Here is a 20,029-nt window from a genome sequence, read left to right as displayed (position 1 = left end):
AGTCCAATATGTAAAATTTTTCCTAGGCCCAATTCTGGCCCAATTACTAGTCACACTCTCAAGCATTGCTAAATACCACCCCACTTCTACTACTGAAAAAAATATAAAATGAGTCTACTTCAATGTTAGGTTAAATGGAGTCTAAGTTCCCAAGTAACCTACCCTAGAAACATTATACAATGACTAATAAAATGCAATAAAGTGCCTCACAAATACAAAGGCAAAAATAAGCCTAAACAAGAGAACTATGTACAAATTATATACAATTAGAACTAGGCCTTCTCTTAATGTTAGAGTAGTCCAAGTGAAGAATACCTTGGGCTTAGAGAGCCCATTGGTCTTCAAAGTGTCCAACCCCTCCTGAATGCTCCTGGCCATAGCTCTTGTGATTGGGCCTTTGGCCCATAGTCCATCATCTCCTCCCTCTTATGAAGGATTTATCCTCAAATCTGTAGGTTCGACCTCCTCATCATAACCTGCAAAAGGAATAAGATCACTAACATTAAAAGTGTTACTTACTCCATAATCACTAGGAAGATCTAACCTATAAGCATTATTGTTGATTCTTTGAAGGACCTGAAAAGGACCATCTCCTCTTGGATTGAGTTTAGACTTCCTTTGAGAAGGAAACCTTTCCTTTCTCAAATGAAGCCAAACCCAATCTCCTTCCTCAAAAATGAGGTCTTTCTTTCCTTTGCTTCTTTCTAAAGCAGTTCTCTCATTTTGTTGTTGAATATGAGTTTTAACCTTCTCATGTAATTTCTTCACAAAATCAGCCCTAAATACCCCTTCTTTATGAAAATAATGAGAAGAATCTGGTAGGGGTATTAGGTCCAAAGGAGTGAGAGGGTTAAAACCATAAACAACCTCAAAAGTTGAGATTTTGGTAGTCTTATGGACTACCCTATTATAAGCAAATTCAATATGGGGCAAGTACTCATCCCAAGACTTATGGTTACCCTTAAGGACTGCCCTTAACATGGTAGATAGGGATCTATTAACTACTTCGGTTTGCCCATCAGTTTGGGGATGACAAGTAGTTGAGAAAAGTAGTTTAGTTCCTAGCCTACTCCAAAGAGTTTTCTAAAAATGGCTAAGGAACTTAGTGTCCCTATCTGACAAAATTGTTTTGGGTAGACCATGAAGTCTAACCACTTCCTTGAAGAAGAGTCTTGCTATGTTGCTTGCATCATCTATCTTGTGACAGGGTATAAAATGGGCCATTTTACTAAATCTATCCACTATCACAAAGATAGAATCCATGCCTCTCTAGGTTCTGGGCAAGCCCAATATAAAATCCATACTTATATCAACACATGGAGAGTTAGCAACTGACAAGGGTGTATAGGAGCCATGAGGCATTACTTTAGACTTTGCTTGCAAGCAAGCTATACATCTAGAGCAAAACCTCTTATTATCCCTTCTCATGTGGGGTCAAAAGAATTTTTCTTTTAGAAAACTTAGAGTCTTTTCAACTCCAAAGTGCCCCATGAGACCACCCTCATGACTTTCCTTCATAAGGAGTTTTCTAGTAGATCCTTGGGGTATACATATTCTTCCTTCTTTGTACAAGTACCCCTCAGAAATATAGAAACCTCCTTGAGGCTTTGCCAAACACTGGGTGTAATAATCATTAAAATCAGAGTCATTGGAATACAACTCCTTAATGTGATCAAATCCCAAAATTTGAGAACCAAGGGAGACTAGTAAAGCGTGTCTCCTAGAAAGGGCATCAACAACAACATTATTTTTCCCTTTCTTGTATTTGATCACATATGGGAATTGTTACAAGAACTCCACCCATTTAGCATGCCTTTTATTAAGTTTTCCTTGACCCCTCAAATATTTTGGTGACTCATGGTCACTATGAATGACAAACTCCTTGGGAATAAGGTAATGTTCCCAAGTTTGAAGGGCCCTAACCAAAGCATAAAGCTTTTTGTCATAGGTTGGGTAGTTAAGAGAGGCACCTTTAAGTTTTTCACTAAAATAAGCAATTGGGTGCCTACCCTGTAACAAAACCGCCCCTATATGGCAACCCCAGAGGCATCACATTCTAGCTCAAAAGTTCTTGAAAAATCCGGAAGAGCTAGAAATGGTTCATGGGTGAGCTTATCCTTTAAAACTAGGAAGGCTCTTTCTTGTTTCTCTCCCCATATAAACTCCACATTCTTCTTGACTAATTCATTCAATGGGGAGGCAAGTGTGTAGAAATTAGGAACAAACCTCCTATAGAAGCTAGTCAACCCATGGAAGCTCCTAATGTCTCCAACACTCTTAGGAGTAGGCCATTCTTGGATGGCCTTGATTTTCTCGGGGTCCACATGAACCCCTTTTTTACTAATAATAAATCCTAGAAAGAAAACATTATCTACACAAAAGGTACATTTTTCTAGATTTCCAAAAAGATGGTTTTTCCTAAGAATGTTAAAAACTTGCCTTAAGTGTCCTATGTGATCACTTAGGCACCTACTATATATAAGAATGTCATCAAAATAAACTTCAACAATTTTTCCTATACAATCCCTTAGGACATGATTCATGAGACACATGAATGTAATAAGAGCATTGGTGAGCCCAAAGGGCATTACTAGCCATTCATATAATCCAAACTTGGTCTTGAAAGCGGTTTTCCATTCATCACCTTCTTTTATTCTAATTTGATTATAACCACTTTTAGTGGGTAGGCTAGCCCCAGGCACCAAATCAATTTGATGTTCTATCCCTCTTAAAGGAGGAATGCCCATTGGACCCTCAGGAGGAAATAGATCATCAAATTCTTTCAAAAGAATTTTGACCCCCTTTGGTAGAGTCTCATGTCCACTAGATGTGGCAATGCAAGTTAGAGTCCCTGTACATAATAGGATAAAAGAGGGTTTTTTGATCAAGAGGTTTTGTTTGGAAATTTCTTTTTCTTGATCAACAACTTCTAGGGAGGGGACTCTTTTCTCCTTAGATTTCTCTTTATTCCTAGTTTTCACGAACATTTTTTTTCTCTATTTTCTTTTTTTTTTTGCAACCTTTTCTCACCGTCTCTTTTGAGTTTCATTTGTGCTTGATCTTCAGCCACATGTTGAGGAGAAAGTGGATGAAACACAAATTTCTTTTCCTTATGTGTAAAGGTTATCTCGTTAGAAGGCCATTATGCATGATTTTCTTATCATATTGCCATGGCCTTCCTAATAAGATATGACAAGCTTCCATTGGTACTACATAACATAGCACCTCATCTTCATATTTCCCAATGGAAAGCTTGACCTTTACTTGTTAGTCAACTAGTAGGTCACCATCCTCATTAAGCCAATGAAGTTGATAAAGTTTAGGATGGGGACTAGTAGTCAAGTCCAACTTTTCAACCAGCCTAGTGCTACAACAGTTGCACCATGATCCACTATCAACAATGCGAGAACAAGCATTGTTTAAAACATTACATCTTGTATGAAAGATGTTCTCTCTTTGTGATAGGCTACCACTAGGTTGGTTGTTGAGGAGTCTCCTAATCATTAAGAGCTCCCCTTCATAAGGAAAAGTAACCTCCACATTTTCCTCATGCTCACTTGATTCTTCCTCACTATCACTAGAGGAAGTAGTAGTCTCCTCTTGACTACTATAAGTATCATGTCCCCTCATAATCATAACTTTCTTTGTGGGAAATTGGGAGGCAATGTGGCCTGTCCCTAGACACTTAAAGCATTTAATATCACTAGTCCTAGAACTAGTGTGTGGAGTGACCTTCCTTTTTCCCTTGTCTTTTTCTCTAACTAGATCCTTGGAGGGTTCAAAATTTTTTTTCTTTTCAATAGACTTTCCCTCCCTCTTGTAGTATTTCTTTAGAGATGAAGAGTGGGAGCTTTCTCTTTTAAAAGAGGATTTTCTCATTTTCTGTTGTTCTACTTTTACACAAAGTTGGACCAAGTCATTTAGGTCCCTGTAGGGTAGTAGCTCCACTTGGTCTCTTATCTCTAAATTAAGACCACTCAAGAATCTAGCTACAATTGTAGCATCCTCTTCTCTAATGCAAGCCCTCATCATGTAAAGCTCCATTTGTTTCCTGTACTGTTCTACAGACATATCTCTTTGTTGGAGCCTTTGGAGCTTATTCATAAGCTGTCTTCCATAATAGGTGGGGATATGCCTCCTCCTCATGGCACTCTTAAGATCATTCCAATATTAGATAGGAGGGTCATTATGGAGGTGCCTTTCTCTCTCTAAGGCCATCCACCAATACATAACATGCACTTGGAAGCTAAGGGTAGCCAGAGGGACTTTCCTCTCTTCACTCACCTTGTGGCAAGCAAAGAGTTGCTCAACTTTCATCTCCCAATCTAGATATAACTCCACATCATCCTTTCCAAAAAATTGTGGGAGGTCAGCTTTGACTTCCCTAGGCTTAACGGTTCTCCTAGGGGAGGTTGATAGTGGTCTCCCATGTTTAGACTCTCATTGGGAGAAGAATATTGAGAGTGTGAGCTCCTACTCCTTCTTTTTTGTTTTCTCATTTCTTCTTTGAGTTTTTCTTCTTCTAGCCTAAGAATTCTCAATTCTTCCTCTAGATAAGCAAGTTGGCCTTCTCTTTCAATTTTCTCTTTTTCTTTTTGAATGACCTCTTGCTTTTTCCATAGTTTAAGTGATTTGAGCTCTTTAGTTAAGTAAGAAAGACTTTTTGGAGAGCTCTCACTTTCACTAGGGTCGGAATCTTGAGACATTTTTAGACAAAAAGGATTTTCACACAAAAATAGTTTTTAGGAAAATAAATTTTTTTGAAGTGCTAGACTTGGCACTTAAAGGTCTAAGAGTAAAAATTAAACTATAGAAGGAGGTGAGCTACAAAGAGCCACTTAATAACCAAGCCTCTTCAAGTAAAAATCTCTAAACCCCCTTGTACTTTTGTCTTGCACAAATCAATTTTGACAAGATCTTTTCAAAAGAAAATAACAAACAAGTGCCTAATGTGTACAATTAAGCAATGCAATCAAGACTTGAAAACATAAATTTCTTGGAAACATAAATTGCATGAAAACATAAATTGCTTAAAACGTAAATTGCATGAAAACCGAAAGACAAGAAAACATAAACTAGGCGTCTAAAGCAAGTAACCTATGTGAGAGTTTGGAAAGTACCAAGGACTTCCAAGGACCACTCTCACAAGTACTAAACAAATTACCTACTTGAAAACACTAAGGAGAGATGGAGATACACCAAAGGCACTCCAAGACACTCCTAAAAAGGCCTTGTACAAAAATGAAAGAAATGAAAATTTACAAGAAATGAAATGTAAATTTACACCAAATGAAATACAAATTTACACCAAATGAAATGTAAATTCACACTCAAATGAAATGTAAATTCACACTAAATGAAATTAGTGGCTGCACCTAATTTTAAGAAAAGAAAATCAGCTACTAAGTTAGTGACAAATTTAGAGACGGGTTTTTTTCAAGGAAATTTTGTAATAACAAATTTCTGTCTCTAAACTAGTCACCAATTTCACAAAATTTCTCAAAATTGTTGCTCCTTCAATTTCAAGTTCAACCTTCACTCATTGCAGCCCTCACAAGTGTGTCACTCCTGTTTTAGAAGTAACCTTGAGGTTGGTCACTTCTAGGTGTTTAGTTTCCCAAAGCACTTCCTCAAATGGAGAAGCAAGCTTCCTAGGTCACCACCAAAAGCCTTCAAAGTTGGCTTCCTTTGAACTTGGCCTTCCACACCTTCAAGAAGCACTCAACACACCTTAAGTAGTTGGAATATTAACGCTAAAAATGAAAATGAACAATTAGGAGAAGCTACACCCAATGGTGGAAATAGATGAGACAAAACTAGAAAGAATTCCAATAAAATGACAAGCAAAAATTACGGCACCAAAGAAAGGCTAGTACACAAAGGAAAACCTATCAATGGCACTATTGTAGATTACAAAATTAAAGCTAAGATTACAAAACAAAATAAGACTCAAAGCAATTAATATGTGGCTGGACAGAAAATTAAAACAAGTAATACAAGCTAAAACCGAGAGCACACTTCACACTACTTTCTACTCCTTGGCTTTTTCTTGTACTCTTTCTTTGTGATTCTTTTTATAAATTCTTTTGAACATTTTTTTTACAGGAGTTTAATGCCTTTTAAATATGTTTAAGTCTTGGTTTTAATGCACTAAAACTTCTGCCAAAAATTTTCACAAAAAAGAGGTATACTAGCAAAAATTGTTTTCTAGTGCTTCACACTTTTGTACTATTTTTAGGTCAAATTTTCAAGCACTCTTTTCTTTTGTTTTTCTCATGCTTTTAGCACATTAATACCTCTGTTTTGTCTCTGTTTTAATATTTTAAAAATTGATATAAGTTTCAGCCACAAAACAAAACTCAAGGAAACCTAATAGGAAAGTGTTTAGAAAATTTTTCTTGACAAACTTTTTAACAAGACATAAAGGAAATCTAACTCTATGAAATTTGCTAGAACTAATAGAAAATTATGAACTCAATCATGTAAATCAAAATCACATATAGGTAGGTTCAGATTTATGAAGCAAAAACCGCACCAATAAGTAGACACAAAACAACACAAACAAAAATGTTCAACAAGCTAGTCTAGGAATTTATGACAAACAAAGGACTACACATGACTCTAGACAAAAAATATGATTCAAAAACAAAACACATGCTATATGAATTTTCCAATCAAGGACTCATGCTATTGGAATGGAGAATACTCAAGCAAAGCAAGAACGCACAAGTATAGGAACACCTAATAGGCACAAACCAGATTGATTCAAGATTAAAAGGAACAAGAAAAATATGAATCAATCAATTCTTATGAGACATGTGGATCCATCAAAATATGTATTAAACCTAGATCCATTCAGAAAACATGTATTTGACATAAGCAAAGAGGAAGAAGATACAACACGGATTCAAACACACAAAGAGTAGGAACACATAACCTCAAGAGCACCAAGGCTCTAGATACCAAAAATGATGGAAGTACTTAAAGGAGGTTGATGTTCTTCAAGTAAATCCATGCTAAGTCCCTTCTTCTCTTTAGGTTGAAAAGTCCAAAAGATGAAGAAAACCTTTGAAGGAAGTTTCAATGGTGAAGAAGCTTTAAGGAGGTTCGGCCACTCCAAGAAGATGAAGAAGCTTGAGGAACCTAGCTCAAAGGTTGAAGCACCTTTGAGAGAAAACCTAGGGAGAATGTTCTCCACGGTTTTGGTGACTTTGAGAAGAGAAAAACTCTAAATAATTTTCAGATTTCATTCATCAAAAGTGAGGTACAAGGTTACAATTACAAAAATATAGAAGGAGGTAGCTTAGGGAGCAAGCTACCTTAACCATGGTTCACTAGGAACCATGGTTTGGTTGGCTTGACCGTCCAAGATAGTTAAGAAGCTTGTGGAGCAAGCTTCTCACTTAGCTTGCTTAGGAAGCAAGCTAAGGAGAAGCTTGTAGCACAAGCTTCTCAAAGCTTTGAGAAGAGAAGAGTAATTCGGCCAAAGAAAGGAGACTAGGCAAGGTGGGCGGCCGAAGGTCCATTTTGCTCACTTTGAGTACTTCAAAAATGTTTGATTTAGTTTAGTTAGGTTCATACAAAAATGATGAGACCTAGCTGTCGCCACCCGCCGAAACGAACATTGGTATTCGCGACGATGGTCGGACTCTTTTTAAGTTTGAAAAATGGTGGATTGTTAGAACGACTTATTCTCAAACTGAGACCTCATCGAACTAACAATTTTATTAAATGATTCACCAATCCATGTTAATTCCAAGCGGGACCCTCCATGGATTAGTGGTTTTCACAAAAAGAAGGGTTCTTGGAGTCGCCACCAATGTTTTACTCAAAACATTGGAAAAAGATATAAGGCAATTGATTTTCGCAAATCAACTTTGGCCATTACAACCAGAGTCGGGTAAGGGAGTCGGTTACGTGTGAGGAAGGTGTTAGCACCCCACAACGCCCCTTTCGGGTTCCCTATGACAGATTATTTCATAAATAATAGTGTAAAGTTACTAAATTACCCCTATTTATTAGAAACGATTATAAGTATAATGTTTACATGATGAAAGCTTTAAACGTGTAATGCAACAATCAAAAAGCGGTAAAAGAAAGGATTTTGGGAATAAACCTTTGAAGCGTGCTTTTATATATTCAGAACGAAGTTTTGGGAGGCTTTTTGGCGCTCCTTCTCACTACACGTCCGCTCGCTCCTTTCCCCTAAAGATAATTTTTACTACGGAAATCAAAGAGATTTCCCTTCGACTTGTTCGAGTCTCAAGCTAATGGCTCATGACTCAAGAACTTCGTCGGATCGGCTCTCGGAGAGACTTCTAGGGCAGAGAATAGCTCAAAAACCCAAGAATACTCAGCACGAGGGTCCGGAAATGTGGAAAAAGTGTGGGAGGACGTGCAAATGACGTCCTATTTATAGGATTGAGGCGCAATACGGCCTGGGAGGTCAATACGGCCCGTACTGGGTTTTTGAACTACAGTACGGCCGTATTGAATTTGGTACGGCCGTACTGAAGTTCAAAAACTTCAGTACGGCCGTATTGAGTTCACTACGGCCGTATTGCAGTTCAAATGGCTCAGTACGGCCGTACTGAACCTCTGGGAGGGTGTATTGAGCTCCAATCCTCGCACACCCTTATTCTAAGCTACTCTAAGACTTCTAGACCTACAAAGAATCATCCTAGGGTCTTCCAGGAGTCCTTCCGGCTGACTTTCCTTCGGTCTTTGAGAGTCTTTGAGCTTTATTTCCGACCCGGACAATTTTAGGGGTCTACACTAGCTAAATCAAATCTATAAAAAATTAGGAGCAAAATGAGTCCAATATGTAAAATTTTGCCTAGGCTCAATTCTAGCCCAATTACTAGTCACACCCTCAAGCATTGCTAAATGCCACCCTACTTCTAATACTGAAAATAAATAGAAAATGAGTGTACTTCAAGGTTAGGTTAAATGGAGTCTAAGTTCCCAAGTAACCTACCCTAGAAACATTATACAATGACTAATAAAATGCCTCACAAATACAAAGGCAAAAATAAGCCTAAACAAGAGAACTATGTACAAATTATATGCAATTAGAACTAGGCCTTCTCTTCATGTTAGAGTAGTCCAAGTGAAGAATACCTTGGGCTTAGAGAGCCCACTGGTCTTCAAAGTGTCCAACCCCTCCTGAATACTCCTAGTCATAGCTCTTATGATTATGGTCCATCAAGTAGGATGTTGAAAGGCTTCTAGAGTAGGGGCTCCACTAGGGGTTGTTTTTGTTTTTTTTAATTATTATTTCTTTTTACTCACGATTCCCGCCCGAAGTTGTGGGTTTCCACAATAAAAGGGCTTGTAAAGAATTTTTTTAATCAATAATAAACATGGAATTTCCGCAAAATTCCTTTGTTTTCAATCTTTTCTTGCTTTTCTCATACATTAAAATTCTAAAATCTAATACAAAAGCTAAAATAGACAAATATGACTGGAAAAAATAAAATTAAACAAAATCTGAACATATGTAATGCATCACTCGAACTCGAGGAGGATTTCTCCTCAAACATGCAAAGATTATTGAACTAGGGGGCTCAAGTAATTCAACCTCACTAGGAGGAAACCGAGAAAGTCAATATAGGACAAAGGGAGGACAAGAAGGAAATCCTCATTGGCACAAAAATCAAAGAAGACATCAAAAGGCAACTGATTAACCTCCTAAAAGAATATGTCAACATTTTCACTTGGTCTTATCATGATATGCAAGGATTAGAGCCCGAAATTGTCGAACATAAGCTACCCATAAATAAAGGGGCTCACCCTATAAAGTTGAAGCTTCGAAGGGTCAAGCCCGAATGGTCACTCAAGATAAAAGAAGTGCAAAAATAGTTAGACATGGGATTCTTGGTTATCTCTCTTTATCCTGAATGCCTTTCGAACATAGTGCCGGTATTGAAGAAAAATGGAAAGGTATGGGTCTGCGTGGATTATCGAGACTTAAATTGAGCTAGTCCTAAAGATGACTTCCCGCTACCACACATCGACATGCTCGTGGATAATACTGCCATAAACACCATCTTCTTGTTTGTGGATGGGTATTTAGGATATAATCAGATCAAAATGACCATCAAAGATCACGAGAAAACCTTTTTCATCACACCATGGGGCACGTTCTGTTACAAGGTGATGCCATTTGAATTAAAAAATGTTGGGGCAACCTACCAAAGAGCCATGGTGACCTTGTTCCACGACATGATCCATAAGGAAGTTGAAGTCTATGTGGATGACATGATCGCTAAGTCAAACAGCGAACATGATCATCTCGTTCACTTAAAAAAGTTATTTAATTGACTCTAGAAGTACCAATTAAAGTTAAATCTTGCCAAATGAACCTTTGGGGTCCGATCTGGAAAGTTCCTCAGATTCATTGTTAGTGAAAAAGGGATAGAGGTGGACCCGGATAAGGCAAAAGCCATCATAAAGATGCCAACCCCAAAGACGAAGAAGGAAGTTAGAGGTTTCCTTGGGAGAGTAAATTACATAGCTCATTTCATATCTCAACTGACTGATACTTGTACTCCCATCTTCAAACTACTCTAATAGAACCACCCGACAGAGTGGAATGAAGAGTCCCAACTCACCTTTGACAGGATCAAACAATGTCTGGTAAACCTGCCAGTATTGATGCCTCTTGTCGAAGGGAGACCTCTAATTATGTACCTTACAGTACTTGAGGACTCCATGGGATGTATGTTAGGACAACAAGATGAAACCAAAAACCAAGAAAAGGCTATATATTATTTAAGTAAAAAATTCACTAACTATGAGACATGGTATTCACCGCTTGATAAAACCTACTACGCATTGGTATGGGCTGCCCAACGGCTAAGATAGTACATGCTAAGGCACACCATTCGACTGATATCAAGAATGGATACCATCAAGTATCAATTCGAAAAACCCATACGCACCAGAAGGGTCGCCAGATGGTAGGTTTTGTTATCTGAGTATGACATCATCTATGTTAGGAAAAAGGAAATCAAGGGTAATGCATTGGCTGATTATCTAACAAACAAGCCAACAGAAAAACACCATGTAATACATGACGAATTCCCCGATGAAGAAGTCTTAGGTCTGGGAAATGAGGAAGAGGGGAAAATCAAGGAGGAATCTTGGACCATGTTCTTAGATGGTGCCTCGAACCTAATGTGACATGGAATAGGCGCCATACTAACGTCGTCCCATGGAAGACATATCTTAGTGATGATAAGGTTAGACTTCGATTACACCAGTAACATGGTTGAATATGAAGCCTGCATATTGGGTTAGAACTCCACCCTTGATAACGACATCACAAGATTGAAAGTCTATGGAAACTCAGCTTTGGTAATACACTAGTTAAGGGAAGAATGGGAAACTAGGGATTCCAAACTAATTCCATACTGGGAATACATCCAAAGCCTTGTACCCTAGGTTGAATCAATCAACTTCGAACATACTCCAAGAGAAGGAAATCAGTTGGTAGAGGCTTTGGCTACACTATCCTCCGTGATTTTCCATAAAAGAAGGAGGCAAAATATCGGTCATCAATCCAACGTCATGAGGTACAAGCTCATTGTTTGACAATAGACGAAGAAACTGATGGTCACCCGTGGTATTTTGACATCTAGTAGTACATCGAAGGAGGAAAGTACCTAGCTGAGGCATCCAATAATGATAAGAAGACAATCAGATGTAGAGCTATCAGATTCTCGTCAAATAGGGGAGTTTTTTTATAAGAGAAGTTTCAATTCGATCTTGTTAAGATGTGTTGACTACAAGGAGGCTTAATCCTTGATGAAGGAAATCCATGATGGAACCTTTGGTACTTATATGACAAGACACATCATGGCTAGGAAGATCATGAGGGCAGGCTATTTCTAGTCAACCATGGAGATGGATTATATCCTATATGCGAGGAAATGTTGGAAATGCTAGATATATGTCGGCAAAATCCAAGTCCCACCCAATGAGCTCAATGTCATGGCATCACCATGGCCATTCTCAATGTGGGGCATGGATGTCATTGGACACATTGAACCCAAAGCCTCGGGTGGACATATGTTTATTCTCGTGGCCATCGACTATTTCACCAAATGGGTTGAGGCAATGTCATATGCACATGTAACCAAAAAGGTGGTAGTCAATTTCATCAGGAGAAACATAGTTTGTCGATATGAAATTCTTGACAAGATTATAATGGATAATGGGTCCAACCTTAATAACAAGATGATGACCGAACTCTACAGCTCCTTCAAAATTTAGCATCACAATTCCTTCCCTTACAGACCTAAAATGAATGGGGCGGTTGAAGTAGCCAATGAGAACATAAAAAAATTGTTCAAAAAATGGTTATCACCTACAAAGACTGGCATAAGATGTTGCCCTTCACTTTACATGGGTATCGAACTTCTGTCCGTACATTAACCAACACAACACCATTCTCCCTGGTATATGGCATGGAGGCAGTTTTACCAATCAAGGTGGAAATCCCTTCTCTAAGGTTGCTTTGAAGGCAAAGCTTCCTGAGTCTGAATGGGTATAGAGCAGGTTTGGTCAGTTGAATCTCATAGAAGAAAAGAGGCTTGATGCTATATGTCAAAGACAAACTTATCAGAAGAGGATCAAGAAGGCTTTTGATAACAAGGTTCATCCTTGACACGTTCAAGAGGGTAATCTCGTGCTCAAGAAACTCATGCCAACTCAAAAGGATAAGATAGTCAAGTGGGCTTTCTCCAATGGAGCATTGATCCTCACCAACATGGATGGTGAGGAATTAACTTATTTAGTGAATTTTGATGCAGTGAAGAAATACTACACATGAATGAAATCACTTGCCAAAGATAACCAAGATGAAAACCCACCAAGGGCATCTTGGTTCATAAAAAAGAATCCCGTTAGGATACATCCTAGGCAAAATTTTAGGGATAAAACAAAAAAGGCAAGTGATGAACATCTAGATCAAAAACTGAAAGGTGATCTGGGTACCCTATCAAAGAACCAGAGCCCTTCGAAGAACCCATCCAGAGTTCAAAGTATGCGATCTGGGGTAACTAAGAGGATGATTACTTTTGTTTTCCAAGGAATATGTGTGTTTGAGCCCAAACATCGGCCTACCTCAGCCATCCATTCTCTCTAAATCCCCTTTCATAATCCATTAAAATGATGTGTTTTATTAATGATTAAATGAAAATCAAACGAGTTCGAATAAAGGAAAAAAGAAATAAATAAGCAAAGAATCCCCTATGAGCTCCTGACAAGCGGAAGTGATATAAAACACACCATGGCGACCGAAACCATAAAAAAGAGGAAAATAGCTCCGCATAACTTGTGAAGGAGAAGTGGAAAGTCACCTTCTAGAGATGACGTTTAATAAGAATGTATGTGTGTGTGTGTCTATATATATATATATATATATCCGAAATTTACGCATAACACACATATCACACTCTTTAAGAAATCTCTTTCTACATCAAAGGGGAATTATCCAAAGAATGAACGAATGAAAATTTAAACATTGTAGCAAAGCATTGTCGGAACCTGAAAAATTCTGATCCTGCCCACAGATGGCTTAGACCTCCATTTTGAAAATCTCATCGGTTAGGGAATGCTAGAATACCAGACTAATCCCTAATCAATGGGTTTTGAAAAGGTTCAAAGGAGTCGTCACCGATATTTTACTCAAAACATTGGAAAAAGATGGGGATTTAAACCCCTAAACATTTAGAATAATATGTCTACATGATTGCTTATTTATTTATAGTGATTGTTTAGATAAAGCAATGATAAGGAGAGAGAGAGAGAGAGAGAGAGAGAGAGAGAGAGAGAGTGAATAGTAATATCTCCAAAGCAAGCTTTATATAATTCTTCCTCAAATGTGGGAATTAGGTGCTTTTTGGCAGCCTTACACTCTATAAAAAGTCCTCACAACAATCAAGAAATACAACAAGATAGAGAAGGGAAGTATTTGTAAACTAGAACTAATAAAAAATAACAACTTTTTCTGAATCTTCGGTTTTATCTTTAGTAAAAATCTAGTGCAAATCTCCTCCATTTTCAATGTGCACGAGGGTCCTATTTATAGGCGTCAGAACCATCTAGAATGAACATTTTGATCAGTGGAACGAGCCATTCCAAATTGGTTTGTTATCACAAAATTTTGAATTTGGAATGACATGTTTTGAAATTGAAATAGCATATTCCAAACTACTATTTTGCTCATCACAACCTGGGTCAAAATGGCCCGTTCTGGATTGGGAATGACCCGTTGAACCTAAGGTTTCTAGGCCTTTTTGGTGGTTTGGAATGACTCGTTCCAAATTGGGAACAACCCGTTCCGGGCTCTTGATTTGGCCGTTTTGAGTTGTTGGGCCTCTTGATGTTGTTCTTGTCCATTCTGATGAGATATTGGGCCTTTCAAAGGTTGTTTGTTCTGTTCTAGTAGTCATTTGCCTTGTTTTGGTATCTCAGATGAAATTAGGGGTTTACAATTGTCCCTCTTTAGTTTTTCTTTGGATGACTATGTGTTGTTTTTCCAAAGGCAAGTAAAGACCTAAACATTTCATCTGGGTCTTCTCTTAGTCCCTTTATGTAGGAACTTCCACATTGTTTCCTTCGAATATATGGGTTTGTTTGTATCCTTGCTCTTTGGAGTAGCTGAGTGTTGGGTTGCGTACTCCACTGGGGAAAAAGGAATGAAAAAATGTACCACTTGATCTTTTTTCTTCGTTGTAGATGTTCCATGGTACTTCTTCTGTTACTTCTTTGCAATGGTGGGGTGAAAATTTCCTCCAAGTCTACTGCAGAGTGAGTATATTATGAGCTCAGCCTCTCTAGGCTAGACTGGTACTAGGGCTTCCAACCGGCCCAAGTCATGATGATTCCGTTATAACCTCTTTGTAGGCTAGTGAAGGAATGAGTATATTCTGAGTTCAGGCTCTCCAGGCTGGACTAGTATTAGGCCTCCCAGCTGGCCCAAGTCATGGTGATTCCCTTATAACCTCTTTGCAGGCTGGTGAAGGAAATGAGTATCTTCTAGGCTCAACCTCTTCAGGCTAGACTAGTATTAGGGCTTTCAACCGGCCCAAGTCATGGTGATTCCCTAATAATCTCTTTGTAGGCCAGTGAAGGAAGTGAGTATCTTCTGAGCTTAACCTCTCCAACCTAGACTGGTATTCGGGAATCCAGCCAACCCAAGTCATGGTGATTCCCTTATAACCTCTTTGTAGGCCAATGAATGAAATGAGTATTTTCTAAGCTCAGCCTCTCCAAACTGGACTGGTATTAGGGCTTCTAGCCGACCCAAGTCATGGTGATTCCCTTATAACCTCTTTGCAAGCCAATGAAGGAAATTAGTATCTTCTAAGCTTAGCCTTTCTAGGTTGGACTGGTATAAGGGCTTCCAACCGACCCAAGTCAAGATGTTTGAGTATCGTCTCTCCAGACTTTTCCCTTTGAGGGATGTGAGTGTTCCTTGATCCAGCCTCTCTAAGCTAAATTGGTATTGAGGCTCCAACCGACCTTTTCCAAGTCGTAGTTTGAGTATTGTCTCTCCAAACTTTTCCTTATGGCTTTGTCGTGTACCAATGAATGAAGTTAGTATTTTCTAAGCCCAGCCTCTCTAGGCTAGACAGATATTAAGGCTTTAGCTGGCCTTTTCCTTGTCGTAGTGAGTACCATCTCTCCAACCTTTCCCTTATGATTTTTTCGTGTACCAGTGAAGGAAGTGAGTATTTTTTGAGCTCAACCGCTCTAGGTTAGACTGATATTAAGGCTTCAATCGACCTTTTCTGAGTGGTGGTAAATGGATGATAGCGCCCTTTATGGTGGTGGATGTAGAAATCTTCTATGGGATTGTGCTATGGTGATCTCATTTTGAGGAACCTAACAGTGTCCTTGACTTGTTGTTTGAAGGATGCCCTTAGGGATGACAGAAAAGAAATGCTTGATGTGCCCTTGGTTTGGGTTGCGGTTACTAGGAAATCGCTAATGCCCCTACTATGTGAGTATTATGATGCCTTTCTAGACGTCTTCTTTGGGGATGGAAAAATGGCAGGGATTCTGGTGTTGTTCCTACCGTGTAAGTATTGTGATGCCTCTTTAAGAATCTTAATATGGATGAGTGAATGATTGGTAGGAAAATTTGTGTTGTGCCTATTAGGTGAGTATTGTGATGCCTCTCCAAGCATTTTCACTAGGGAATGGATGAAAAGGATTCTATTGTTTTTCCTTCCTTGTGAGTATTGTGATGCCTCTCCAGGCATATGCTGTGGATGTTTGAAAATTTGATTGGTGGATGAGTGTTGATCGTTGTTGTGGATTCTGTAGACACCCAATTTCGTCCGGGGGGATACAAACAAGGAAATGGAGCTTTGTTATGAAGGGAAGGAGCTGCCGAAGCATGCAAAAAACAAGACAGGACTTTAGAAGGCCCAAAAGCCCAAACAAGTTAATTTTAGAAGACTGGAACGGGCTGTTCCAAAACTGGAACGGGTCGTTCCCCATTTGGAACGGGCCGTTCCAAGTTCTCAAAATAGCCAATAACCCTAATTTGGAACGGGCTGTTCCAAAATTGGAATGGGCCATTCCAAGATTGGAACGGGCCGTTCCAAGATTGGAACAAGCCGTTCCAAACTCTTCAAAAGAGGGCTAAAACTCTAACTGGAACGGGCCGTTCCAAGTTATAAAAAAAGCCTAAGGACCCCTATTTGGAACGCCCGTTCCAGGATACCAAATGATTTGTTAATTTTGTCTCTGGAACGGGCCGTTCCAATTTTAGAACGGGTCGTTCCAGTTACAAAATTTACATGTAACGGCCATAACTAGAACGGGCCTTTCCGATTTCGAAACGAGCCATTCTGGACCCTGTCTGAAGCCTATAAATAGACAGCTTGGGCACTTTTCAGAAAGACTCCAAATTTCGTCCAGAGTTCAAAATTTGTCTTTTTTTCTCTCTTTTTCTCTCTTCTTCTCTCTCTTGTATTTCTTGAGATTCTGTGAGGTATTGTAGTGTGAAAGGTTGCCACAAAGCACCTAGAATCTCCATATCAAAAGATTTAACAAAGCTTGATACGAGGTATTTCAATCAAATCTTCTTCTCTCTCTTTTGTCTCTTATTTTTGATAAATATTGTTATAACAATTGCAAACATGTAGATATTTTAAGGTCAATTGTATAATTTAAATTTCAAGCATGTAAATAGTTATTAATAAAAGGGGATTTAATATTTATATTATTATTGTTTATAATGCGAAACTTCATCATAGGGTACCAATTGAGGGCGTTGTAGGGGTGTTTAATACCTTCCCTACACGTAATCGACCCCCGAACCCAATTCTGGTTATCAAGGCCATTATTGGATTTTTTAAAAGCCTTTTCTTTTTCCAATGTTTTGAGTAAAATATTGGTGGCGACTCCATCGAACCTATTTTCAAAACCATCAATTAAGGATTAGTCTGGTGTCCGGGCGTTCCTTAATTGATGAGATCTTTAAAATGATGTCTAAACCATAGGTCGCGAGATCAAAAATTTTCGGGTTGCGACAGATGGCGACTCCACTGGGGACGTTTAAAGAGGGTCAGGCCCATTTAATTGATGAAGTTAGTAAAATAAAAATAAAAATATAAATATTTTTCCCCTTTACTTTGTTTGTTTTACTTGTTTGACTTTATTATCTATATGCTTGTTTAAATTTTGCACATGTTTGAATTAACAAATTGCACACAGACCATAGCACACAACAGTCCCCCTACACCCGGGGGCATGAGGGTATTAAACATAGAGAGTGGTTGACGTACGACCGGCCCAAGTTTGGCCTTGGAGCCTGCGAGCCTTGTCGGAAATCACACTCAAGGTGATAACCGGTTACTCTAGCCCGAAATACTGCGACAGACCTTAGAGTTTGCCAGGTGACGACGACAGAGATACTGGGTCCCTATAATGGGGGTACCTTGGGGGCCTTAAGACCAAAGTGAGGATAATTAGAACTGCCTTATACAATGCACTTTTCTTAACAGGGACCACAAACCATAGATGTATACGCGACTGTTTGTGGATTGTATGAGTATATGGTTGTTGCGTTTTGTCTATTCAAATCATTCATTTATTTTTTTTATAATTCCCCTAAGGTAAATAAAAACACAATTAAAAAAATGCATTATCATGTGAGAGAAAACCTAGTGTGAAAATAAGATTTGTGAGAAGCATACATTCCTTCTTTTAAAAAAAAAAGAGAGGGGCATCATGCATTTTCTACAAAATAAAAAATATAATAAATGATAAAAAAAAAGAAACATGCATATCATATACTTAGGATCACAAAGGGATTTGTATCAAAGACGAGAAATCAGTGTGACCTCTGTCACATCATAAAATATTATGAAGAGGAACACCGATAACTCACCTCTCGACAAGGATGAGTCATCAAGTCTTTGATAGAAACTCCCTTCATGCATTACCATTTAAATAAGCTTGATAAGAAATTATCTCGTCCCTTAAAGGTGGCTTTTCAGCATTCCGTACTCACACGAGCTCAAAAGATAAAAGCTATGGAAGACCTAGAGGAACGAAATCGTTTCCTCAATGAGGAGCTCGGACAGCTCAAGGAACAAATGGCTAGAATGCTTGAGGCCATGAACAAATTGCAGCACGACAATAGTACTAGCAATGCTGGCGACGCTTCCAAAAATCATCTGAAAGCCTTGGAAGAAAGACTGAGAGTTGTGGAAGGCCACAGTTTTGACATTCAAGAGGCTGCGGATATGTGCCTAGTGCAGGACATCCAATTCCCCGCCAAATTCAAAATCCCTGACTTCCAAAAGTACACCGGGGCTAGTTGTCCAAAAGGACATCTGACAATGTACTGTAGGAAGATGGCAGCCTACGTGGGTAATGAAAAGTTCCTGATACACTATTTTCAGGAAAGCCTTTCAGATGTTGCTCTTAACTGGTACATGCAGCTGGATGGAGGGAAGATCCAGACATGGAAACAGCTAGCCGATGCTTTTCTCCGTCGATACAAGTATAACATTGACCTATTTCCTGATAGGTCTGATTTACAAAGCTTAAGCAAGAGGGGCGATGAGTCCTTCAAAGCCTATGCACAAAGATGGAGAGAATTGGCTATGCAAATAGAGCCTTCATTATCTGACAAAGAGATGGTGACAATGTTCATTGACTCTCTAAGTGGACCCTATTATGACAAGATGATAGGGAACACGTCAACCCTTTTCGCCGACATAGTCACCATAGGTGAAAGGTTTGAGCAAGGCTTAAAAAGCGGGAAGATAGGGAAGGCTCCGACAAGTTATGACCCCAGGAAAGTCTATGAAAAGAAGAGGGAAGAAGGGGTCCACGCCGTCATCTCTACTCCAAAAATTCAAGCCACACCACAGTCAAAGCCTAGAGATGAAAAAGTAGTAGACAAAATCCCCATCACATACACAGAGCTACTACCTCAACTCCTAGAGGCTTCGATGTTAGTCCGACTTCCTCCAACAAAGAAGATGAACCCTCTTTACCCGCCGTGGTACAAACCTGAGGAAAGGTGTGACTATCACTCTAACACTCCGGGGCACTCGGTGGAACGGTGCAAGACCCTACAATTCCGTGTGCAAGGACTTATAGACGCTGGATGGTTGAAATTTGACACCGACACACCTAGCATCGACAAGCACCCACTGCACAAGCATGACGAGGAATGACCTTGGAGGATAAAATTGAGAAATTACTAGAGTAGGGGGGCTTTCTTTCTTTTTCAAAAAAAATTACTTTAAATTTATGCTCAACTCATGTCGTTCACCCAAGGTCATGAGTTCAAACAAAATAAGGGTTTGTATAAGTTTTTACATTCATCAATAATATGCGTCATTTTCATAAATCTCTTGTGTTTATTCTTTTCCCCCTCTTCCCACGTATTAAATTCTAAAATCAATCACAATATAAAAAAACAAACATGACCGAAGATAATAAAATTAATCAAAGCTTCGAACATCTACAACGCATTATCTGAGTCTAAGGT

The 20,029-nt window shown here is 38.9% G+C and overlaps 1 protein-coding gene across 1 annotated transcript; it reads left to right on the top strand.

Annotated features, from left to right (window-relative positions):
* The first annotated feature begins 18,557 nt into the window (after nucleotides 1-18,557).
* Nucleotides 18,558-19,712, top strand: LOC145957262 (uncharacterized). The gene has a single exon (XM_083073483.1). The coding sequence runs from the start codon at nucleotides 18,558-18,560 to the stop codon at nucleotides 19,710-19,712; it is 1,155 nt and encodes a 384-aa protein (XP_082929609.1).
* Nucleotides 19,713-20,029: the final 317 nt, after the last annotated feature.

Source organism: Cajanus cajan, chromosome 4 (assembly GCF_000230855.2).
Source record: "Cajanus cajan strain Asha chromosome 4, NIPB_CcT2T_4, whole genome shotgun sequence".
Taxonomy (NCBI): Eukaryota; Viridiplantae; Streptophyta; class Magnoliopsida; order Fabales; family Fabaceae; genus Cajanus; species Cajanus cajan.
The sequence above is the reverse complement of the archived record's forward strand: the minus strand, read 5'-3'. Positions and strand labels throughout refer to the sequence as shown.